Source organism: Trachypithecus francoisi, unplaced genomic scaffold (assembly GCF_009764315.1).
Source record: "Trachypithecus francoisi isolate TF-2019V2 unplaced genomic scaffold, Tfra_2.0 Lachesis_group16, whole genome shotgun sequence".
Taxonomy (NCBI): Eukaryota; Metazoa; Chordata; class Mammalia; order Primates; family Cercopithecidae; genus Trachypithecus; species Trachypithecus francoisi.
Window position 1 is genome coordinate 4,070,147 of NW_022681461.1, and position 25,764 is coordinate 4,095,910.

At 48.2% G+C, this 25,764-nt stretch overlaps 1 protein-coding gene across 4 annotated transcripts in view; it reads right to left on the reverse strand.

Moving 5' to 3' along the window:
- Window positions 1–25,764, reverse strand: part of PHF2 (PHD finger protein 2) — a 108,020-nt gene that overhangs the window by 35,557 nt on the left and 46,699 nt on the right. For all 4 annotated transcript variants that reach the window (XM_033236708.1, XM_033236709.1, XM_033236710.1 and 1 more), the window contains exons 2-3: window positions 13,330–13,415; window positions 6,905–7,019 (exon numbers count right to left, since the gene is read on the reverse strand). In XM_033236708.1, coding sequence (XP_033092599.1) covers window positions 6,905–7,019; window positions 13,330–13,415 — 201 coding nt within the window. The remainder of the gene's footprint in view (window positions 1–6,904; window positions 7,020–13,329; window positions 13,416–25,764) is intronic.

The following is a 25,764-nucleotide window of genomic DNA, read 5'->3' on the forward strand; positions in this document are numbered from 1 at the left end:
TGGAATGTGACCCCTCTGAAGCACCACGCCCCACAGAAGGAAGTGAACCACCAAGAGGGTCAGTCAATAGACACAGCAGCCAAAAGACATCACCAGAACTGAGGAACAGAACAACTGAAAAGAGATTTGAAGATAAATATATTGGAACACATTCAGAAGGAAAACAAGAGGATGTGGCAAGGCACTGGGATGTATTAAAAAAGAAAAAAGACGGCCGGGCGCGGTGGCTCAAGCCTGTCATCCCAGCACTTTGGGAGGCCGAGACGGGCGGATCACGAGGTCAGGAGATCGAGACCATCCTGGCTAACACGGTGAAACCCCGTCTCTACTAAAAAATACAAAAAACTAGCCGGGCGAGGCGGCGGGCGCCTGTAGTCCCAGCTACTCGGGAGGCTGAGGCAGGAGAATGGCGTGAACCCGGGAGGCGGAGCTTGCAGTGAGCTGAGATCTGGCCACAGCACTCCAGCCTGGGCGGCAGAGCGAGACTCCATCTCAAAAAAAAAAAGAAAGAAAAAAGACGTGGCAACACTGAAAAGGAAATTTATAGAAATTTTAGAAATAAAAAATATGATGATCAAAATTTTTTAAACTCAACGGATGCACTAAACAGTAGATGGCTCAAAAAATAGTAAACTTGAAGAAAATTTTTTAAATGATATAGAGAATACAGAAGAAATGCTACTAAAGAGAAAACAGTATTTTTCAGAAGTGACATGTGACTCTCCAAATTAAAGGGGCTTACTGAGTTCTAAGCAGAATAAATAAAAACAAATGAACATCTAGAGGCAGTACCATACACTCATGTACCGAGTACATCAAACAATATAAAGAAACAGCAACTAGACTAAGAACAGACATCTCATTAGCAACAGATGTCAAAAGACAATAAAATACCTTTCAAAGAATTAAAGAAAAATAGCTTTCACTCTAGAACTTTAGATCCATTTGAGAATATTAGAATCATGTAAGAAAAAAGACAGTCATTGTCAGACAAGACAGTATATTTTTCATAAGCCTTTGCTGAAAGAACTAAAAGATATAATTCTATAAGAAGGAAATCAAACCTAGAAGAAAGGTGTGGGATTCAAGAGACAACGGAAAACTAATCTACAGATTCCACACAATCCCTATCAAAATCCCAACTGACTTCTTTGCAGAAACTGACAAACTAAACTTGGAATGCTGAATAAAAATGCAAAGCACTCAGATGACCAAAACAGATTTTTAAAAGAACAATAATGTTGGAAGACCCTTCCCAACCTCAAAATTCAATACGAAGCTCCTACAGTCAAGACTGTGGTACTGTCCTAAGAAAAGATATACAGAGCAATGGAATACACTTGAGTGCCCAGAAATAAATCCTTACACCCACAATCAACTGCTTTTCAATGAGAATGCCAAGACAGTTCAATGGGGACAGGCCAGTCTTTTCAATAAATGTTGCTAGGAAAAATTGATATCCACATGCAAAAGAATAAAATTCTTCCTACCTCACACAGTATACAAAAATTCAATCAAAATGAGTCAAAGACCTAAACATGAAAGCTTAAACTATAAAACTCACAGAAGAAAACAAAGGGATAAATCTTCAAGTTCTTGGATTAGGCAATGATTTATTAGCAGTGATACCAAAAGCACAAGCAATAAAAAGAAAAAAAGAGGTAAGTTAGACTTCGTTAAAATTAAAAACTTTTGTGCTTCAAATGACACTGTCAAGAAAGTACAAAGACAACACAGAATGGGAGAAAGTGACCGGTAAGTGACAAGTATCTAGAATATGTAAAGAATTCTTACAACTCAACAATAAAACAACAGATAACCCAATGAATATAAGGTGGCTAAAATAATGTGGAACTGGACTTCCGGTTTCAACTCCAACACGTGAAGAGCTCGGATGTTGTCACTCCCCTCTTCCACACAAGAAAAAGGCTGAACAAACAGAAAATCAACAATTTTTCTTATATTCATCAGAGAATCGAGCTCATAGGACAAACAACCACCCACCCAAAATCTGAGGAGACAGAAAATCATAGCTGAGATCGCCTTACCTGAAGCAGAAGCTGCTGGAGGCAGTGACCTGTAGGAACACTTAAGTGATAACTTTTGACAAACTGCCAAAAGTTAAGTGTAGATCAGTTTAAGAGTTAAAAACTCCTTAATCCGGCAGGAGGATGGAAATAGGAACAATTTTTAAATACACCCAGAGTGTTGTTCTCCACAACAAAAGTCTGCTCCCCTGTATCAGACTCTACTGGACATGAGGAAGGCAACTGGTCACCTCCAGCCCCCACTAGCCTTCCTGTCTCAGATAAGGAAAGAAAAATTAAAAAGGTTGAGAAATATGCCTAATGATCACAGCCCAGACTCTACAAAACTGAGATTTAATCCTGAAATTATAGAACACTTCCCCTCCCCAAAACTTACCACCATACATCAGTATAATAATAGCTGACTATAACTGAGAGAGCTGCAGACAGACTCTGTTTAATATGAAATTCTTAGGAAAACCCAAAGAAACCAGGAGAAAAACAAACAAAGAAACTAGAAGAAGCTGATATCTCTGGCACCTAGAGCTAGAGCAAATTTAACACAGCCCAGGTCCTACCCAGATTAACATAAAACTTCACACTAAACCCTAATTACCTCAATTCCTATTACACAATACATCATGTCCAGCTTTCACAAGAAATTATAAAGCCTGCTAAATGGCAAGAAAAACCATAGTCTGAAGAGACAAGGCAAGCATCAGAACAAGACTCAGACATAGCACAGATTTCTGAATTATCAGACAGGAAATTTAAAATAACTAGGATTAATATGTTAGCTACACTAATGGGAAAAGTTGACAACATGTAAGAACAGATGGGTAATGTAAACAGAAAAATGGAAACTAAGAGCCAAAAGGGAAAGGCTACTAATTAAAAAATAATAATAAAAGCAAAAATGAAGGATGCCTTTGATGGATTCATCAGTAGACTAGACATCGCCAAGAAAAGAACCAGTAAGCCTGAAGTTACGTCAAAAAAACTTCCAGCTTGAACTCCAAACAGAACAAAGAAGCAGGTGGGTGGGGGTCAAGGGGAGGAGTAGAATATCCAAGAAATGTAGAAGAATTACAAACAGTGTAATGTGCATATTGAGAATATAAAAGGGAAGAGAAAATGCAGTAGAATAAATATTTATTTGAAGTAATAAGGGCTGAGAATTGTCTAAAATTAATGGCAGACATGAAACCAAAGATCCAAAAATATTAGACCACATAAAGGAGGATAAATGCCAAAAATTCTGCACTTAGGCATATCATATTCAAACCGCAAAAAAAAAAAGACAAAACAAATATCTTGAAAGAAGTCAGATGAGCAAGGTCAACTTCCAGCATGACAATGAACTGGTGAAAATTATTTAAAAAACAATTATTCAGAGCCTCTGGAAACGGTCCCAAGACCAAAGAGCAAATGAAGAAACATCTATTTAAGAAAATCTCCAAAAACTCAGTAAGAAAGGTCTGTGACATTTGGACCAAGACTGCTCCCTCCATTCACATTCAGAGCTCAGAGAGGACACTCCACTGTGCTGCAGCCAAGAACACAGGCTTCATCCCCACCACCTCCCAGCTAGAGAGCTTTCTTCTTGGAAAAGCAGGACTTCCACTTATCATTCCGCCCCAGCTGACTGTTGCTGAGTTTAAGTCTGTGGCAAGTAGTGCCAAGGGGTGAGGGCTGCCTTCTTGCATCCAGCTCTGACTAGTGAAACTGAAGCTCTCCCTTGGGTGTGGCATGCTGATAGTACTGAGTGGGGCCCTGACCACCCTCACCTTGCCACTTCTATTCAAGGTGATATTGGAGGTTCTTGGCACAGCAATTAGGCAAGAAAAATAAATACAGGTCACCTAGATGGGAAAGGAAGAAGTCATACTATCTCAGTTTGCAAATGATATGATCATATGTATATAGAAAATACTAAGGAACCCTCTAAAAAAAAACTATTAGAACTAATAAACTAGTTCAGCAAGGTTGCAAGATACAAGATCAACATATAAAAATCAATTGTATTTCCATACACTAGCAATGAACAATCTGAAAATTAAAAAAACAATTCTATTTACAGGAGCACCAAAAAGAATAAAATACTTCAGAATATATTTAACAGAGGAAATGTAAAATGTATACTCTGAAAACTATAAATCATTCTTGAAAGAAACTTAAAAGATCTAAATAAATGGAAAAGTATCCATGTTCACAACTTAGAAGTTTTAACATTGTTAAGATCGAAATACTTGCAGAGTGATCTACAGATTGAAAGCAATTGCTTTCAAAATCCCAGCTGACTTCCTTGTAAAAATTGACAAGCTGACCTTAAAATTCATATAACATAAAAGGGACCTAGAATGATCAAAACAAACCTGGCCGGGCGTGGTGGCTCATGCTTGTAATCCCAGCACCTTGGGAGGCCGAGGTGGGCAGGAGTTTGAGACCAGCCCGGCCAACATGGTGAAACCCCATCTCTACTAAAACCACAAAAAATTAGCCAGGCATGATAGTGCAAGCCTGTAGTCCCAGCTACTCAGGTGGCTGAGGCAGATGAATCACTTGAACCTGGGAGGTGGAGGCTGCAGTGAGCCTAGATCATACCATTGTACTCCAGCCTGGGTGACAGAGCGAGATTCTATCTCAAAAAAAAAAAAAGAAAAAGAAAAAGAAAAACAAACTTGGAAGACTTGTACTTCCTGATTTCAAAACTTACTATAAATTATTATAGTAATTAAGACTGTGTGGTACTGGCATAAGCAGATATATGGATCAGTGGAATAGAATTTAATATCAGAAACAAATACATCTATGGCCAATTGAGTTCGGGTGCCAAGACTGTTTACCAGCAAAAGAATAGTTTTTTCAACCAATGGTACTGCAACAAATGAAGAGCTGCATGCAAAAAAAAAAATGAAGTTCAATCCTTACCTCACACCATATACAAAAATATGCTCAAAATGTATCAAAGAACAAACTGTATGTGCTAAAACTACAAAACTCTTAGAAGAAAATATATCAATAAATCTTCATGACTTTGGATTTGGCAATGGATTCTCAGATATGAGAACAAAAGCACAACAACAAAAAATAGATTAATTGGACTTTATCAAAATTAAAAACTTTTCTACTTCAAATGACATCATCAAGAAAGTAAAAAGACAACCCACAGAATAGGAGACAGTATTTTGAAATCATATATCAGGTAATGGGCTTGTATCTAGAATGCACTATATATGAAACTTTTAAACTCAATAATTTTTTTAAAAAAGCAAAAAATACAAATAAAAATGGGCAAAGGACCTGAATAGTCATTTTTCCAAGGAAGATATACAAGGATCAACAAGTTCATGAAAAGATGCTCAACATCACTAATTACTAGAGAAATGAAAATCAAAAAATAAGATACCAGTTCACACCCACCCGCATGGCTAGAATCAAGTTAAGTCAGATAATAACAAGTTCTAGTGAGGATGTGAAAAAATGGAGACCCTCATATCCTGCTGGTAGGAAGGTAAAACGGGGAAGCTGCTTTGGAAAACAGTCTGACAGTTCTTCAAACAGTTAAACACAGAGTTACCATATGACCCAGCAATTACACTCCTAAAACAATAAAAGCATATGTCCACATAAAAACTCATATAAAAATGTTTATGGCACGATTATTCGTAGTAGCCAAAAAGTAGAAACAACGCAAATGACCATCACCTGATGAATGGATAGACAGAGTACCTATGTGGAGTATCTATATGATGAAATATCATTCAGCCTCAGAAAAGGAGTGAGGTGCTAACACATGCCACAGCACAGACGACCCCTGAATGCACTCTGCTAAATGAAAGAGGCCAGTCTTGTTGTAGAGCTCCATTTATATGAAGCAAATCTACAGAAACAAGAAGGTGGATTAGTAGTTGCTAAGGACATGCTGGGAAGCGGGATGGGAAGACAGGGATGATGTATAAAGGTAATGGGATTTATTTTGGGGGTGATGAAAACGTCCCAAAATCAGTGATGTGCACATATCTATGAATACGGTAAAATCCACTGAACTGCACATTTTAAATGGGTGAACTGTATTATATGTATTTTATCTCAATAAAGATCAGAAAAGAAAAAATAAAGAAGCCAGGAGAAAAACACCTTGCCCAGAGAGGGGTCAGAACAAGAGTTCCATTGGATTTTGCATCAGAAATCACATACGCAAGAAGGGAGTTGGAATTTAAAATGTCAAAAGAAAAAAAACCCGCCAACTTAGGATTCTGTGTCCAGTGGAATTATCCCTCAAAAGTGAGGGAGAAATAAAGGCTGTGTGACAAACAGAAACTGTCTCCAGCTCATGAACGGCCACAGGACAGCTCGGAGGTGCTTCCCCTAAATAGCTCCTTTCTCACCAGGAGCTGCTCCCAGCTGCGTCCTCCCTGTGGCCAGAATTCTGTCCTCTGCCCTCATGCAGAGCAACAGTGCGGGCACTGGGGGTCTCTGAGAAGGAGACATGAGGAGGACGCCTGCCTGGGTCATGAGAGCACGCGTGTGGGCTGAGGAAGGACTGGGAGCCAAGGGTTCAGGAGAGTACCTGGCAGGTGCTGGGCATACTCAGGTTGGGAGAGAGGTCCCTTCCACCCAGCAGGAGAAGGGTCACCAATGCTTGTCCCCCACCCCCAGGGAAGTGCTGACCAAGGGGAGGAGAGTCTGGCCCATTTGCAGGGAGCTCTGGGTTGCTGGTGCAGGCTATGCTGCCTCCAGGAGACAGGCTTCCTGCTTCCTGCTTTCCAGCAAGCATAGCAGAGGGAGCTCCCAGTGATGGATAGCAGGGCGAGGGACGGAGAGAATGCACATCCCCTGGCTGTAGGTGGAGCACAGAGGGAGGGCCAGCCCACCTGGGAAAGGTCCGGCTCCGCAGCTCCTTGATGAAGAGCTGGCTGCCGTTCTGCACGGGCTTGACGTCGGGCGCTTGCCCTGGTCCGTGTTTGTGCCAGGTCCGCTTTTTCTTTACTGTGGAGGAGACCGGAAGAAAGGTCCATCACACAGCGCAGGCCCAGCAGGGCTCCACAACCTCCCCTAAGAACCTTGGCCCACCCAGCCTACTAACAACTCCCAGCATTGCTGGGCTCACGCTCACCTCCCAAGGCTGATGACACCCCCACCCTGCCACACACAGAGAGAGGAGTCAACTCCCCACCTCAACCTCGTGTCCTCTCCCACCCCACACCTCACCATGGATGGCACCACTGTCCTCCATTCCCTGACCCAGAAGCTGGGGTCTCCCGGGACCCCTCCTCATTCAGGCTCTGAGTCTGCAGAGACCACCAGAGAGGCAACTCCTGAAAAGGTCCTCAGCCACGGTTCAGCCTCACCATCCCAAGGCCTCCACAGCTGGACTCTGTCACCTCCCTACTTGGACCTCCATCACCCCAATAGCCACAGCCACCGACAGGGGCAGGGCAGGTCCCACCACCTTGTTCCCTCTCCTCCCCACCTCTCCAGGTGGTGTACATCCCTGCTCCTCTGTGCTGGCCACACTCCAGCCCTCCCCTGCCCACCGCCAACCATGGACCTGTCCACTCCACCTACTTCCTCACACTGCCCAGGTCACACCTTCTCCCGGGGCACGAGGTATACACACCCTGGACTTCTTACATGTGCATGTGAGCACATGTACACACATCCCTAGTGGACTACACGCCCATGGAACAATGCATGCACACACACGCATGCACACACACGTACACATGCACACACTCCTACCGAACCGCAAGCCCTATGCACGCACACACACCCCTACTGGGCTTCAAGTCCCTGAAGGGAGGGAAGCAATTTCTTCTCCACCCTGCTATGTCCCCAGCTCCCAGCCTTGTACTCAACCAGGCAGAGAAGAGCAGCTGGGGTAAGGGAGGCCCATCGGGGCATGGAGATGCCCTCCTTGGGGGCTGCTTGGCTGAGTCTGACACAGGCTGACCCTTGAGCAGGAAAGGGACTGAATCCAAGAGCAGAGCCAGGCAGGGCCCGTACGGTGCTCTTCCTTCACAGACAAAGGTGAGGTGGGGGGCGCAGGGGATGGGGACCTTAGAAGACCATGTGTCATTCTCCTGAGTCTCGGTGGCTGTGGGGACAAATGGAACTAACGACCACCTAGTGACAATGCCTGTCTCTGAGCAGGATCTGCTACCAACTCAAAGGAGCAGGGCTGGGTGGGGCTGGGACCTCTTATTTGCAAAGAATCTTCGCATTGTGTTCAATCTCTCTGCCCACAATTCAAGTGGACATTATGGAAACTTGGCAAAATCCGACAGAGTCAAGGCCAGAAGCCAGGACTTCTGAAGGAAGCACTGGGCACAGATGAGCAACAAAAAGGGTTCAAATCTGTTTTGGCCAATCCTTTTCTAGCTGTGTAACCTTGGGCAAATCACTTGATATCTCTGTGCCTCATCTCTACTAGAGAAAGGCCCCCACAGGCCTTGTGGGGTGGCCGTGGGATATAGGTTGGCACCTGCACAGTGTCTGCTCCAGACTCCGCTGGGCCTTTTCTCAGGGCAAAGCCACCTGGTGTGGTAGCTGCTTGTTTACGGGCAGAACACACTCGCAGGCTGGCTTGGTGCTCCTAACAGACCCTGGGCTCATCCCTGGGTGCCCCCTGCGACCAGTACTGGGCCCAGCACACAGTGGGCACAGGGAAGTGTCTGCAAGCAGATGAAGTCTCCCGTCCTTGTCACACTGGCTGCTCAGCTTCAGAGCAACTTGGAAGGAGAGGTAGATGCATCTGCCTTCATCACTATCAACAGAGAAGGCTCAGTTCAGCCCATGCTCCTGCCCTCTTGGTGCCAGCCTGAGCCAGACAATGCCAGGGCCACAGATAACTCTAACCTGCCCTCCTGTTGCAGTTTGCAAGCACTCACTGAGCAGCTTGGCTCCCTGCAAGGCTGGGGGTGCTGGAGCAGGTGTCATTCAAGTGTCAGATGCTTGGGAGCCCCTGCTTCTTAAGAGCTGAGATGGGAAGGGGGCCAAGGCTGGCCCTAGAAGTGTGTGTGCTGAGATGTTCAGCCCAGAGCGTAAAGGAGTTGGAAAAAAGACACCCCCAATGACAGCCCAGACCCTCCTGACCCCCCAACAGTCCTAAGCCTCGGTGACTGTTGATGAATACCATCACCTTCCTGCTGGGCCTGCTGCTACCTGGGGAGGTGTGGATATCAAGGGAGCAAAGGGCTTCAGAGTTCACAAAGTGCCTTCCCTGCCTTGGAAGACCTCGTGGAAATGGAGGCAGTTATATCTACTCCATGGGACAGCCAAGCGGGACCTAGGGAGGAAACTTCCAGAGCTAAGCTTTCTGCACCAAGCAGAGCTCCCTCCTGCCCTTAGGTCCCCGCCTGTGAGGAGCACCGAGTGTGGGCAGGGCTCCAAGGAGGGGCTGCAATGAAGGCCCAGGATGGCAGCGGCCCAGGCAGGAGTGCGAGGCAGCCCTGTGGTTACGCGGCAGCAGTGGCACTGCAGCTGGGAGAGGCCTCAGGGCTGTCTGAGGAGATCAAGGAAGAGGAGGCAGCCCACAGAGACAGGGTGCCACGGAGGGGAGCCCACAGGCGCCCAGCATGGCCGGCAGGGGGAGGGCATCCTCCCCATCACCTGTCTGCATGGTCATTATTTCATCAATCACACTCCTGCCTGAGGACGCTCACTGAGGCCAAGGGCCCCCGGCTATACTTGTGTACCTCCTCTCTTGTGGGGTGGGGTCCACACCTCATGGGTGAAGCAACTGAGGCCAGAGACGTGGGGCCGTGCCAAGGTCACCAGCAAAGGTACACAGAGGGGCAAGGAGGCTGACTGTCCCTCCTGCTGCTGGCATGGGGCACCCTGTCCCAGAGCCACATGCAGAGCATGATGACAGCACCCCTGTGACAACACACCGAGACAGCCGCTGAGCAGAGTCAACCCAACCCCACAGGGCAGGATGGGATGAGGAAAGTCAGTTCAATAAGAAAAGTGACTGTGTGTAAGTCAGGAGCTGCAATTCAGGGCTGCTTCTAACCACTCCTCATCAGATAGGGATGCCTTCCCGAGTTCCTGGTCAGGTACCCTGGGACACCCTGTACCAAATCTGTCAGTCAGGTAAACCTGTGGGCCTATGGTCCCTGTCCACAGGCCATGGCCAAAATCAGCTCAAGGGACATACTGGAACAGGGAGGCATCCTGCAGTCCCCACCACTGTGGCTTTCAAAAAGAGGGGGCAAACTGTGAGGACCAGGCCTCAGGCACAGCTCGCTCTGGAACCCTGAGCAGCCCCCATCCCCACCCGCAAGCCAGGGTGGCAGGAGCAGGACAGGTAAAGGCAGGCTCAAGGCCTCCAGAGGTTCCCAGCGCTGGCTTAGAGCTTCTCCAAGGACACAGAGGGGCCCTCTTGTCCCTAAAGTGCCTTGGTGTGCAAGGCGTGCCTGGAGTCAATGCAAAGACCAACTGAGGCATCACAGACAGGCTCTGGGCACAGTGCACACTCACTTCAAATCTGAGCATACACACTGGTGGAAGGCGCTAGAACCGTGTACCTTTGTCCTGATGGAGAACACGTCCCTCAATAATGACTGAAAATCTGCCTCACAGAATTTATACAGCACATTCAGCACACAGACACGTGCATGCAGACACACGTGCATGCACACACATATACATCTACACATGCACACAGCTGTGGACTGAATATCCGTCCCACCAAAATTTATTTGTTGAAATCCTGACCCCTAAGGTGACAATTTTAGGAGGTGGGGCCTTTGGGAGGTGATGAGGTCATGAGGATGAAGTCCTCCTGAATGGGATTAGTGCCCTTATAAAAGAGACCCCAGAGAGCTGCCTCCTTCCTTCCACCACGTGAGGACAAGGCCAGAGGTCACTGTCTATGAACCAGAAGCAGGCCCTCACCACACACGGAATCAGCCAGCACCTTGATCTTGGACTTCCAGCCTCCAGAACTGTAAGAAACCAATTTTCTATTACTTAAGCCCAGTAAAGTAACTGGGGCCCAGCTGCAAGCTGAAGCACCAGACCCCCAGAGCCCTGGAGGATGAGTCCTGTGGAATCAGTAGGGGCAGAGGAAGGATGCAGGCAATAGGTGGAAGGGGCTCCAGCACCCCTGTTCTGTGAGCTGAGGCCGGGTGGAGGGAGCCTTGGAGGCCTGGCCTGGCAGGTGGTGATGCTGGGGAGGTGGGGCTCTCACTACTCTGAGGACCTGGCTGCTCTCTGTTGGCCTCTCCCAAGGCCTGAACACTTGGTGCCTCTCCATCGCTGGGCAGCGGTGAGCGCTGCATGTGCTTCGGTTCTCGCCCCGCTCCCCAGCACAGCCTCAACAAGTATGCAAGAGGGTGATGAGGAGAAGCCAGCCCCTCTTCTGAACTTACAGGCTGATGGTTTGCCTGTGGGGAGGTTCCGGGATTCCTAAACTGCCTTCTTACTCCTGGTCCCCAAGAGTTGGCTGCATTTATGCTCAGAATGCATCTGCCTATGGCAAGCTCATTAACCTATCATCTGGTTATTGCTCAAAAACCGTAGGAAGGATCAGCCCGGCGGGGTATCTTCGTGCTTCTGGCACCTCAATGAGCCCACCCGGAAAGCTCAGGGTCAAGCTGTCTTTACGACAGGAATGACACAAACAGGGCTGAGCTTCCAGTGGGAATCTGGGGCTGTCCCATGGGGCCTAGGGGGCAGGTGTCAGGGCAGAGCAGGGTTGGAGCCAGGACACCCCAGGACATGCTTTCCTGGGAGGCAGGACCCTCTCAGGTCCCCTGAGTGGGGGGCTCAGGAGGCTGCTGGGGTGGCGTTGCTCTTGTGTGGTTTGTACATGTGTGCATCACTTGAGAAGAGGCTTTCAGACTGGTAGAAAAGAAAGTGTCGGAAACCCCTGGGCCAGGAGCCCCTTCTCCTGATAGTCAGCATACGTTTCAAGGGGTCCTTGCTTGGGGGCTCTTGCATGAGCTGGGGTTGGGGTAGAGCAATGATGTGGTGCTGGGGTTGGGCAGGTTTTACACATTGGTGAGCACACGGCTTCAATTTCTCTAATGTCCCCAGGCATCCCCAAAAACAGCCCACCTGCCATGGGAGTCCTGTGTGCCTGCCTCACCCAGACCCTGCTCCTGTGCCTGCGGGGAGTTTGGACAGAGGCCTGGTGTCCCAACCTGCCCTCTATTGCACTAAAACATCAGTGCAGGCTTCCCTTCCCGTCTCCTATGGCCAGACGCCCAGGGAGAGACATTCTAGACTAGCAGACAGTGCTGAGGTTGCAGGCGGTGGGACCCCCAGCCCCTGCCTGGCTGTACACATGTGCGTGTGCATGTATGTGTATGCTTACATATTTGTGCATGTGTATGTGTGTGTGCACGTGCCCGTGTGTACGTCATACTCTGTTCAGGCTGCCATAACAAAATACCACAGACTTGTCCAGGGCCCAGGTCAGCAGGGATGTGATCAGCTGACCCAGCCAGGGCCCATGTCCAGCCTGCAGATTCTGTGAGCACCCAAGACCCTCCAATGACGTGGAAACAAGACGCCACATTAAACAAACACACCCACATCCATACCATCTGTCCTGTCTACAGGCCACACCCCTCCCGAGTCCTTGCAGACCACCACACAGCTCCCCGTCTGCAACCAGGGCTGAGGCTTGGAGCTCAAGGCTCATGGAACCTCCAGCTCACCTGGATGAACCTGAACAGTGTGAGCCAAGCCTGCATCCCAGGACCCAGCACACCTGAAAAGGCCAAGAAGAAAACGGAGCCTCAGTCCTTATGACACACAAACAGCAGGCTGTGTGGGAAAAGCAAAGGCCCTCCAAGATTTTCTGCAGAGGAGGAGGTGGGTGGCATGAGGCAGGGCTGAAAAAGGAGGGAAGGACAGAGCCCACCAACAATGCACGTGCCCAGAAAACACAGGCAGGCTGTGCCCCCTGTGTGGCAGTGGCTGGCTGGGCAGAGCTAGGCTGGGGACCCTGGAAAACCCCCGCATCACCATTTATCCAGGTCCCCAAGTTCGTGTCCCCCTAACTCAGGCTGGTCTGGCCTCTCCCTAGGCCTCAGAAGGCCCTTTGGGTCTGTACACAGCTGCCCCTGCCAGCGGGAGCTGATCAGGAGGGGCTACAGTGGGCCTAGTGAGGCTACAGGGGACAGTAAGCTAGACTGGCAGAGTCCCCAGCCCTAGACACTACTCAGGGCGTTTTGCCCCCAGCAACCCAGGGCCCAGGGCCAGCAGAGACCTCGCCCTCCACACAGCCCAGGCAGGGTGGATGCTGCTCTCGCCAGCAAGAGGTGGCCGCTCGGGCTGTGGTACTTACAGGTGGACTTCCCGTGGGTTTTCTCACAGTTTGGGCAGTGGTATATGTCGATGTCGGGCGCCTCCTCCTCTTCCACCCCAACACAGCTGCAATGAGATGAAACAGACCATTACCTAGGCATTCAAGCACTTTCCATCTGCCAAGCTCTAGGGAGAATCCCTGCTCATTGTCTGGGAACCTGGACCAGATGGAGCACAGCTGTGCAGGGACAGTGTTCTGTCGAGAAAGCAGGGTGGAGGGAAAGAGCTGCAGAGATGTCCTCCTGGAAAGGCCTCTGCAGCCTGGACCTAGATACAGCGTCTAGATACGCCCCACCATGAGGACCCAATGAATGGGCCATCCAGCAAGGCTGCCTGGGTGAGGGCCACCAATGCCCAGTCACCCGGGGGGCAGGGAAGGAAGAGGGGTTCTCAGAGCCAGGCTGTCCCCATCACTTCACCAGGGGTAACCCGAGGGGGCAGAAAACACCAAAGGCAGCTCGGAGCCCCTCCTGCAGGCCACACCATAGCCACCCATCCAGCTCATCCTCATGGGGGCCAAGAAGAGGCCCAGACACAGGCCTAGCAGCCTGGCCTTGGGACATGCCCAGGACTCCAGACACAGGACTATTCTTTCCTCATTCCCTCCCTGGAGCTCCTCCATACCCCTTGCAAACCTGCTTGGAGACTTAGAACAAGAGAGAGCTCCTCCCACGCAGATGGCAGGGCTACAGGCTTTAAGCCATTTGAGGAATGAAGACAGAGTATCAAAGGACACAACCTAAGACATCAATAAACTTCTGCAGAAGCAAACCCAGCAAAATGGAAATGCTTTGTTTTATTCTGATACTTTTTTTAGTTAAAAGTCACATGAGGCCGGGTGTGGTGGCTCATGTCTGTAATCCCAGCACTTTAAGAGGCCAAGCTGGGTGGATCACTTGAGGTCAGGAGTTCAAGATCAGCCTGGCTAACATGGCGAAACTCTGTCTCTCATAAAAATACAAAAAAAATTAGCTGGGGCATAGTGACACACACCTGTAATCCCAGCTACTCGGGAGGCTGAGGTGGGGGAATTGTTTGAGCCCGGAAGGCGGAGGTTGCAGTGAGCTGAGATTGCACCACTGCACTCCAGCCTGGGCAACAGAGTGAGACTCTGTCTCCAAAAAAAAAAAAAAAAGTGACATGAGAATGGCCATCTGTAGCATGTAAAGAGGCCTCAAGACTAAATAAGAACACAGTGGATAATGGGCAGGGCACAGATCCAGACAACTCCCAGAAGAAGAATGCAGCAAACAAACTGGAAAATACTTCAACATCTTCCTCTAGTGAGCAAATGCATGTAGATAAAACTGACCAGTAATTTTTAAAATGGACATTCGCCCCAGGCAGCCCTAGAATGTCACTATAGAAGGGGGTCTGGGCAGCAAGCTACCTGGCATGGAAGCTACAGATGTGAATGAAGCAAACTGTTTTTAATCAGAGCAAACAAAAAAAAACAAACATAAAGACACTGCTGACCTTAAGGAAATAAAAAAGGATTATAACAGAATACTATAAAAAATTACAGGTCAATAAATTACATAACCTGGACGAAATGGAGAAATGCTCAGAAGCACACAAACTGTCAAAACTGACTCAAAAAGAAACAGAACATTTGAACAGACCTATAACAAGTAAAGAGATTAAATCAATAATAAAAAAAACCTCCCCCAAAAAGAAAATCCCAGAACCACCAATAGTGAATTCTATCAAATATTTAAAGAAGAATAACACCAATCCTTCTCAAACTTTTTCAGAAAATAGAAGAGCGGGGAACATTTCCTAACTCATTCTATGAAGTCAGCATTACCCTGAGTCCAAAACCAGACAGAGACACTATAAGAAAAGAAAACTACAGACCAGTATCTCTACAGAATCCTCAACAGATTCTTGATGTAAAAATCCTCAACAGAATACCAGCAAATAAAGTCTAGGAGCACATTAAGGGGACAATGCACCATGACCAACTGGGATTTATCACAGGAATGCAAGGATGGTTCAGCACATGAAAATAAACCAGTGCTTCAACCCCTGAAGCATCACGTCTGACTGCAAGAAGAAAAAGATGCAACCCTGGGGCTCTGTCCTGGAGGCTGGGACAGCAGAAGTTGTGCTTCTCTTTCCTTCACCTAGGAGGAAAGATCTCATTAAGTGGGTAAAATACAAGAAGAAGCAGGGCTCACTGGGCTCCTTCTCCTGAGCCGGCACAGCCCTCTGTCTCATTCCTATATTCCCATCTCTCCCAATCCTTCCCCAATTCCCCATCTTCCCCAAGACACATTATACCATATTAACACAATGATGAAAAATCCTATGTGACCATCTCAATTGATACAGAAAAAGCACTTAACAAAATCTTTTCATGATAAAAACACTCCACAAACTAGGAATAGACGGGAACTTCTTTAACATGATGAAAGCCATGGATGAAAAATCCACAGCAAACATTGTATACAATGGTGAAAGGCTGTAAGCTTTTCCCATAAGATGAGGAACAAAACAGGATGCCTATTGTTGCCACTTCTGTTTAACACAGTACTGGAAGCTCTAGCCAGAGCAATTAGGAAACAAAAATTCCTGAAATAAAAGGAGTCTGAATTGGAAAGGAAGATATAAAATTATCTTTATTTGCATATGACATAATCCTGTATATAGAAAACTCTAAGGAATTCATACACAGAAAAACTTTCTATAGCTAATAAATAAATTCAGAAGTTGTAGCTGCAAAAACAACACACAAAAACCAGTTGGATTTCTATACACTAGCAAAGAATAATCTGAAAATAAAATCAAGAAAGCAATTACCATTATAATAGCATCAAAATAACAAAATATTAATATATAGGAATAAATTTAACCTAGGAAACGTAAGACTTGTACACAGCTGAAAGAGGTCTTAAAGGATACAGTAAATGGAAATATATCCCATGTTGATGAACTGGAAGACTTAATAGTGTTAAGACAGCAATACTACCTAAAGGAATCTACAGACTCAATGCAACCCCTATCAAAATCCCAACAACTTTGTTTACAGAAATGGAAAAGCTAAGGAAACTTACACTTCCTGATTTAAAACTTACTACAAGGCTATGATAAAACACTGTGGCACTGGCGTAAGGATAGACATATAGATCAATGCAATAGAACTAAGACCTCAGAAATAAACCCATACATCAACAGCCAACTGATTTTTAACAAGGGTTCCTAGACCACGCAATGGAGAAAGAATAATCTCTTCAACAAATGGTGCTAAGGCAAGTGGACATCCACATGCAAAGGAATGAAGTTGGATGCCTACCTCACACCACATACAAAAATTAACTAGAAATGGATTGACAGCCTAAATATGAGCTAAAATTATAAAACTCTTAGAACATAGGAGTAAATCTTCATGACCCTGAATTTAACAATAGATTCATAGATATGACACCAAAAGCATGAACAACAAAAGAAAAAATTGCTAATTTGGATTCCATCAAAATTAAAAACTTTTTTGCATTAAAGGACACTATTAACAGAGTAAGAAGGCAAGTGACAGAACAGGAGAAAATATTTGCAAACCATAAATAAGACAAGGGTACGGTATCCACAAGATATAAAGAACTATTACAGTTCAACAATAAAAAGACAATCTGATTAATAAACAGGTAAAGGACTTGAACAGATATTTCTTCAAAGAAATACCCAAATGGACAACAAGCACATGAAAAGAAGCGCAACATTCTCAGTCATTAAGGAAATTAAAATCAAAACTACAGTAAGATAACACTTCACACCCACTAGGATGGCTACATTTTATTATTATTATTATTATTATTATTATTATTATTTGAGATAGAGTCTTGCTCCATCGCCCAGGTTGGAATGCAGTGGCGAAATCTCAGCTCACTGCAACCTCTGCCTCCCAGGTTCAAGCAGTTCTCCTGTCTCAGCCTCCTGAGTAGCTGGAACTACAGGTGCCTGCCACCACGCCCAGCTAATTTTTGTATTTTGAGTAGAGATGGGGTTTCACCTTGTTGGTCAGGCTGGTCTCAAACTCCTTACCTCAGGTGATCCACCCACCTCAGCCTACCAAAGTACTGGGATTACAGGCATGAGTCATTGTGCCTGGCCAATTTTTTTTTTTTTAAAGTAAGTGTTGGAGAGGATGTGGAGAAATCATAACCCTCTTACATCAATGGTGAAAATGTAAAATGGTGCAAGCACTGTGGAGAAAAATTTTATGTTTCCTCAGAAAATTAAACATAGAATTACAATGTGACACAGCAATTCCACTGACAGATAAATACCCAAAAGAATTAAGAACAGGTACTCAGGCCGGGTATTGTGGCTCATGCCTGTAATCCCAGCACGTTGGGAGGCCAAGGTGGGCAGATCACTTGAAGTTAGGAGTTTGAGACCAGCCTGACCAACATGGCGAAACCCTGCTCTATCAAAAATACAAAAATTAGCTGGGCATGGTGGCACACACCTGTGGTCCTAGCTACTCAGGAGGCTGAGGCACGAGAATCACTTGAACCCAGGAAGCAGAGGTGGCAGTGAGCCAAGATTGTGCCACTGCACTCAAGCCTGGCCAATAAAGCGTGACTCTGTCTCCAAAAAAAACAAAAACAAAACAAAACAAAAAAAGAAATGAATAGGTACTCAAACAAATCCTTGTACACAAATATTCTTAACAGTATTATTCACAATAACCAAAAAGTGGAAATTGCCCAAATGTCCACTGACAGATGAACGGATAAACAAAATTTAGTCTGTATGTACAATGGAATATTATTCAGCCTTAAAAAGGAATGAGGTCCTGATACACCCTACAATGTGGATGAATCTTGAAGGCATTACACTAAATGAAAGAAGCATGACACATAAGGACTAATGCTGTATGATTCCACTTATGTGAAATGATAATATGTTTATAATAGGTATATCCACGGAGACAGAAAGCTGACTGGTAGTGCTTTCAGAGGGTGGGAGGAGAGAGGAATGAGGAGTTACTGTTTAGTGGGTACGGAGTTTCCTTTGGCAATTAAAACATTTTGAAGCTAGATAGAGGCAATGGTTGCAAAACAAAGCATTGTGAATTTACTAAGTACCACTGAATTGTTCACTTTAAAATGATTAATATTATGCTATGTGAATTTTAACTCAATAAAAGAGGAAAAAGAACCTGGCCCTGTAAGAGTAACAACATCACCATCTCCATCATCACCATCACCATCACCAACATTGCCACACCATCATTATCATCATTACCTCAACCACTATCACCACCACCATCATCATCATCTTCACCATCACCAACATTGCTACATCATCATCATCATCATTACCTCAACCACCATCATCATTATCATCACCATCACCAACATCACCACACCATCATCATCACCTCTACCACCATCACCACCACCATCATCATCATCCTCACCACCAACACCATCACCAACATTGCCACACCATCATTATCATCACCTCAATCACTATCATCACCACTACCATCGTCATCACCAACATCACCACACCATCATTATCATCAACATCACTTCTACCACCACATCACCCTCACCACCAACACCATCACCAACATTGCCACACCATCATTATCATCATCACCTCAACCACTATCATCACCACCATCATCATCATCTTCACCATAACCACCATCACATCACCAACATTGCCAAACCATCATTATCACCATCACCTCAACCACCACCACCATCATCATCATCACCATCACCATCACCAACATCACCACACCATCATCATCACCTCTACCACCATCCACCACCATCATCACCCTCACCACCAACACCATCACCAACATTGCCACACCATCATTATCATCAACACCTCAACCACTATCATCATCACCACTACCATCACTATCACCAACGTTGCCACACCATCATTATCATCATCTCAACCACCTTCATCATCACCACCACCATCGTCATCACCATCACTACCACCACCACACCATCATTATCATCATCTCAACCACTATAATCACCACCACCACCATCATCATCACCAACATTGCCACACCATCATTATCATCATCACCTCCACCCTCATCACCATCATTTTCATCACCATCACCAACATTGCTACACCATCATTATCATCACCTCAATCACCATCATCATTCTCACCAACATTATCATCACCATGACCTTCACCATCACCATCACCACCATCACCAACTCCATCATCACTAACTCTGGCTGAGCGTTCACTCTGAGACAGGCAGCATGTCAAGAACTCTAACAGCATTATTTTCCAACAACCCTGCAATAATGGGAATTCTTATTATTAGCCTTATTTACCACAATAGGGAAATTGAGGTAGGTATGAGAGGTTAAGTGCCTGCCCACAGACAGAATAGTCTCCTTATTCATTCACTAAGGATAGTACTGCCCTTGGCCTTGGGGCATTTATACATGCAAATGAAGCCAGGTAAAGAAATGGGTGGGCCTGGCCCAGAGTGAATACTCTGAGTGAGCTGTTACTGCTAGTGCCCGGTGTATCAGACTAACCCTGCAAGGCCACCAGGGTCTTGGGCCCTAGACGGGTGTTCTCTTCCACAGCCACCACAGTCCTGAGTTCTGGAAACAGAGCATGAAGTCCAGAAAAAGATCTTAGCAAACTGTTTTTGAAAATAAAAAGTTCACTCTTTCTTAGAACACAAGCTAAAGTCAATTCACGCACTCCAAAGAGTCAAGTGTAAAAGAAAAGCCATCTAAAGCACAACGTGAGGGAATATTTGTCTGCTCTTAGGGTGCAAAGTGACTTTCTTTATAAAGAAACAAACAAAAATTGGAAAGGAAACTCAGAAAGAACACTGATGGATGAAAATTATGCTCCAAAACACCAAAACAAACTTTAAAATGCACGCTATGAAAAATACATCAAATATGGCAAAGTGTTAATATTCTTCCTTCATGAAGTTTATACTAAGGGTGTCTGCCCAATAGAAACAAAGACCCAAAGCCAGGAACGGGACCAGGGCACAGCACTACGGCATGTGAAGAAAAGCTCGGCACAGAGGAGGGCAGGACAGGGCTAGAAAATGTCACATGCACTGACCACAGTGCCATGTATACCTCAGGTTCTCATCAGTGACACTGAGTTTCAGCCACATGCAAGGACTTTTGTGGGACCAGATGAGCTGGGAGCTGAGAACAGTCCCTTCAGCACCATCATCATTCATTTCAAGGACACATGTTATAATACATTGCCCTGGAGGGGAGCTGGTTGAGTTCTTGCAGCCCAGAAATTAGACCCAGAATCCACACTGCACATCCATGTGAGACCCCAAATCCACACCCACAGCCACATCCCTGCTCCATGTCCATGCACACATCCATAGTCACACCCATGCCCCATGTCCACACCCTCACCTAGCCCTTGGCTGCTCCTGGCTGTGCCCTCACTGCAGCATCTGGAGCAGACCAAGGCACAGGATGGCCTACACCACCCTGACCTGGTTCTGCCACCATCCCAGCAGGGTCCTTGCACACTTATGGCCCATCACACACACCTGCCTGCCAGGCCTTTATGGGTTTGTGCTGACCCTCAGGCAGAAGGTCAGAGGTCAGAACACCAAACTCAGAGTAGGACAGACAGACTCGGGGCTCAGTTAGCAGGGCCAGCACTCCCTGAAACATGGCTGTTCTGGGGACAAGACTTGGGGTGAGAGGCTGGAAATACCAGGATCCTCACAGGGCCTTTGGATAGGAGGCCCCTGAGGGACTCACTCTCCAGGTTGGAGATCAGAAGTCCAAATGGGTCTCACTGGGCTAAAATCAAGGCGTGGGCAAGGGCAGCTCCCTCTGGAAGCTCTAGAGAGAATCTGTTTCCACCTCCTCCAGTTCCTAGAGGCCCCTGCACTCCCTGGCTCCTGGCCTCTTCCACGTTCAAAGCCAGTGATGGCCAGCTGAGCTCTCACAGACGTTGCCCTGACTCAACCCTCCTCCCGCCCCCCTCCCCTCCTAAGGACTACCTTGATGACGCTGCAGCCGCCGGGTCATCCAGGACAGTCTCCCCACCCACAGCTGGGTGAACAGCCCCAACTCCATCCACAGCTTCCCTTCCTCTCCTCTTGCCATGCAACTTAAAGTTGCAGGATTAGGACATGGGTGACAGCAGGGGCGGTTATTCTGCCAACTGAGCTAAGAAACACACCTCAGGGTGACCTCAGGCTTGGCATATGGACAGCCTGGCTGGGCCCTGACTGGACCCCGAGCCCAAATCAAAGCCTGTGCGAGGCCCAGCAGTGCCTGTGAGTGTAAGGAAGCCCCAGTCTCCTCCAACCCCATCCCTCTGGCATCCCAGGCCTCACCCTCCCTGTGATGTAGCAGGGACAAGGTGACAAAAGCCATGGTGAGTCAGTGACTCAGCACAGGAAGGACAAGCCATAGCCAGGAGCTGCACCCACAGCCTGGACCACCTTGGTACACGGAAAGGCCCCCAAATGCCCCAGATGGTTGGGCACATCCCTAGTGAACAACAACCTTTTAATAGTCCAGGGGTTGGCACACCGCAGAAGTAGCTGAAGGGCTCTCCAGACCTCGGCTCCAAGGGTGCAGAGGGAACTGCCCTGTCCAAAGGCCACATGGGAGTTAGGGCTGCAGTCAGTAAACAAGGATGGAGATCAATATGTCCTTAAAATATACCTCTCCATCAAGAATCAGGTTTCTCAGCTCTGGACGTTGGCACAGGATCCTGGATCCTGGGGACAGACAGCACAAGCCCACTTTACAGGTGGGGAGGCCGAAGCTCGGGGGTCACAAGAACATGCACAGCCAGCACCAGGACTCAGAGGCACAAAGGTCAGGTGGGGATCCGGTCCTCACACCTGGCCCCGCCCTCCATGCAGTGCTTACCTGTGTGGCTCCAGGCTCTGGGCCAGTGTCCACTGTTGGACACTCTGCCCTGGCACAGCCAATTCACTTACACAAGGAGAGGTCCCTTGCGGGCTTCCTTCTTCCAGCACCACCCACCCCTGGGCCACCCACCCACCCATGAGCTGGGTGGCACAGGTGACAGGCCTCACCTTAGCCAGGATGGTTGCCTTGGTCAGTCATTTACTGCTTTGTGCAGGAGATCCCAAGAGACTGAGAAAAAAGAGAGGTGGTCACGGTGGGAGGGTCCTTCTGCTGCCCAAAAGAAGCTCAGAGAACCAAAGGCCTCAGCACCCCCTCACCACCTAGGTGCCTGGGCCAGACGCAGGGGCTGTATCCAAGGCTTGCCCACCAGGGTGGGGCGACCACTGGGCTGCCCCTCCTCCCCCACCAAGGCTGTAGGAAGTGGACCTTCCACAGGGATCCAGGCCAGATCCCCTGCTGACACCGACCCTACATCTGCATTGCTGCTCCAACCTACCGCCTGTGCCACCAACCCTGACAGTGGTCACTTGGCAGGTGAAACTAAGTCTCAGGGCTTTCAGCCTGGCTCTGCCACTATATGCCGAGGAGACAGCACCTAATGAGGATCCAGGGCCCTGACTGTGCAAGTTCCAGTATAGTAGGCTCCATCGGGGGCCATCCTGTCCTCACAGGAGAGGCTGTTTGCTGACACTGGACATTAATTTTATTGTACCAGAATTAGAGATCTCTAAATGCCCCCTAAGAAATTACTCAAAAAGTTGGCAAAACGAAAAATAAGAGAATAATAACTACAGAAAAATGGAAAATACTTTCCTCGCACTAAAGAAAGGAGCATAAGACACTAAGAATCTAAAGGAGACTAGGTAACACCGAACAGTTACGGCATCCCAAGGCCATGTTAGCAGAAGACTTCATTATTTCAGAGACAAAAACAAGCACATGCTTCTTTCTCATTAACCCAAAACCAACCTCATCCCCTCACTAATGCAGAGGGGCAATTCCCAGATGTCCACGTACTTGCGGCCTGTGTCCACTCTGCCCTCTGCAGGAAGCCCGTCGTGGGCCGCCTGAGAGGCAACCAGCCAGATTTTGTTGACTTCAAAGGTTGCCGCCCATGGGGACAGTGCTGGCTCACAGGAGCTGAGCTCCCAAAGGACCCCCCAGCCAGGCCCACTCATCCACCTGCATTCTGCAAACAGGCCCTCGTGCCTCACCTGCTGCCCCCACCCCAGCGTGGAGATGCATCCCAGGACTCAGACAGAGGCTCCGTGAGGACCCAGATGTGGGGGAGCGGAGAGGATGGTCCTCACAGAACCAAGGCCCCTGACTCAGACCTTTCAGAAGACAGAAGGTGGGCCTCTCCCTCCTGGGAACAGGCGCTGGAGCCCTCTGCAGGCCGCTGGCCACCTGGCCTCGCACACTCCCAGGGTGGGCCCTGCGGGTCTGTTCCGGGAGCCCACCCACATCTGCAGAAAGAGTAGGCCACAGGCTGCTTGTGGTCAGGTGAGCCAGGACTGCAGAATCCGAGGGAGAGCAGGCCATTTGGCTGAGCTGAAGCCCAGGGATGCCTTCTAAGGCTGTGCTAGGCAGGGCTTCTGCTTCTCCAATAACTCAGGGCAGACCAGACCAGGAGAAAACCCAGCAGCTGAGAGAGGCGGTGCCTGGCCACACACAGACCTCAGAGGCCACCAGGGGCACAAATGTCACCCCAGGACCTTAGTATTACACAGAACATCAACAAAAAGACAAAGCTGGCCAGACCTCTTCCCTTTTTAACCCTGGCTAAGAGCAGCACCTCCTGAGATGCCCCAGGGGCTGCACTCCTTCGTGCTACAACAGAAGTTTGTTGGCCGAAGTGCAAACTTCAGGGGCCGCAACAGGCCCACCAGGGCTGGACAGCAGGTATAAAGCACAGGGCACGGGGCGCCACTAGCAGGTATGGAGCATGGGCCACTGGGGGCCACCAGCAGGTGTGGAGCACGGGCCACTGGGGGCTACCAGCAGGTGTGGAGCACGGGACACCGGGGGCTACCAGCAGGTGTGGAGCACGGCACACCAGGGGCTACCAGCAGGTGTGGAGCACGGACCACTGGGGGCCACCAGCAGGCGTGTAGCACAGGCCACTGGGGGCTACCAGCAGGTGTGGAGCACGGGCCACTGGGGGCCACCAGCAGGCGTGGAGCACGGGCCACTGGGGGCCACCAGCAGGCGTGGAGCACGGGCCACCAGGGGCTACCAGCAGGTGTGGAGCACAGGCCACTGGGGGGGCCATCTGAGCATCAGCCTGGTGAAGGCCCACATCTACCACTCCCCCGACCGCCTTCTTGGCCTCCGCACTCCACCCTGAGGACACCTGAACGCTCAGTCTTGTACAGGCAAGGTCAGCGGAGCAAAGTGCCAGCCCAGGACGCCAGCCCAGGATGCCGGATCAGGTCCTCTGAGCAAGTTCTCCTCAGCCAGTGAGGATGAAGTCACCCGGTCCCTAAGAGAGGGGCTACAACGAGACTGGTGTTTCCACCCACTCACAGGCCCAAGGGTCTGTGTCACAGCTTGTGGCCTCCCAGGAGCTGGGAGATGGCTGGGCAGGCGTCTTGTAAAGGCACGCTGAGGGGTAAGGGGAGGGCGAGGACCAAGGACAGACCCAGGCCTCAGAGCTACAAAGGAGAAGCGGAGAACACCCGCCTGAGCCAATGAGGCCTGGGGGTGATCCACCTCTGCACAGGCAAGCGAGGACTGCAGATCCCCAGTGTACCACACGGTGGGGAAGGACAGGCAGCTGCCTGCGAGCAGCTGGAAGAGGACTCAGACCCACAGGGAAGTGACCAAGCACCAGAGTGAGGCCTGGGACCCGGCTTAGCACACATACAAACACACATGCCACACATGCATACACACATACACAAACACACCACACACAGGCAGACATACCACATGCACACACCACACACACAACACACATGCGGACACATGCCACACACACACAACACACACACAGATACAACACACATGCAGGCATACATACACAAACACACTATGCACAGACACACACATGCACACACACCACACATGCACACACATCACACACAGACATACCCCAAACACGCAAACACACCACACACATAGACACAAATACACATGCAGACACACACCACACACCACACAGACACAAATACCCCACACACGCAGACACACACAAATACACAACAAATATGCAGACACATACCACACACATGCAGACACACATATACACCACACATGCAAACACACAACACACGTGCACACACGCACACAAACACCACACATACAGATACACATTACACACAGACATGCAGGTACACCTACACCACACCTCCAGGCACACACACACACCACACATCCAGGCACACACACATCACACATGCACACACAACACATATGCAAACACACACGTGCAAACACACACAAACGTGCAGACACAGAGACACACAAACACCACACACAGGCACACATATACCATACACATCACACATGCAGACACACACCACTCA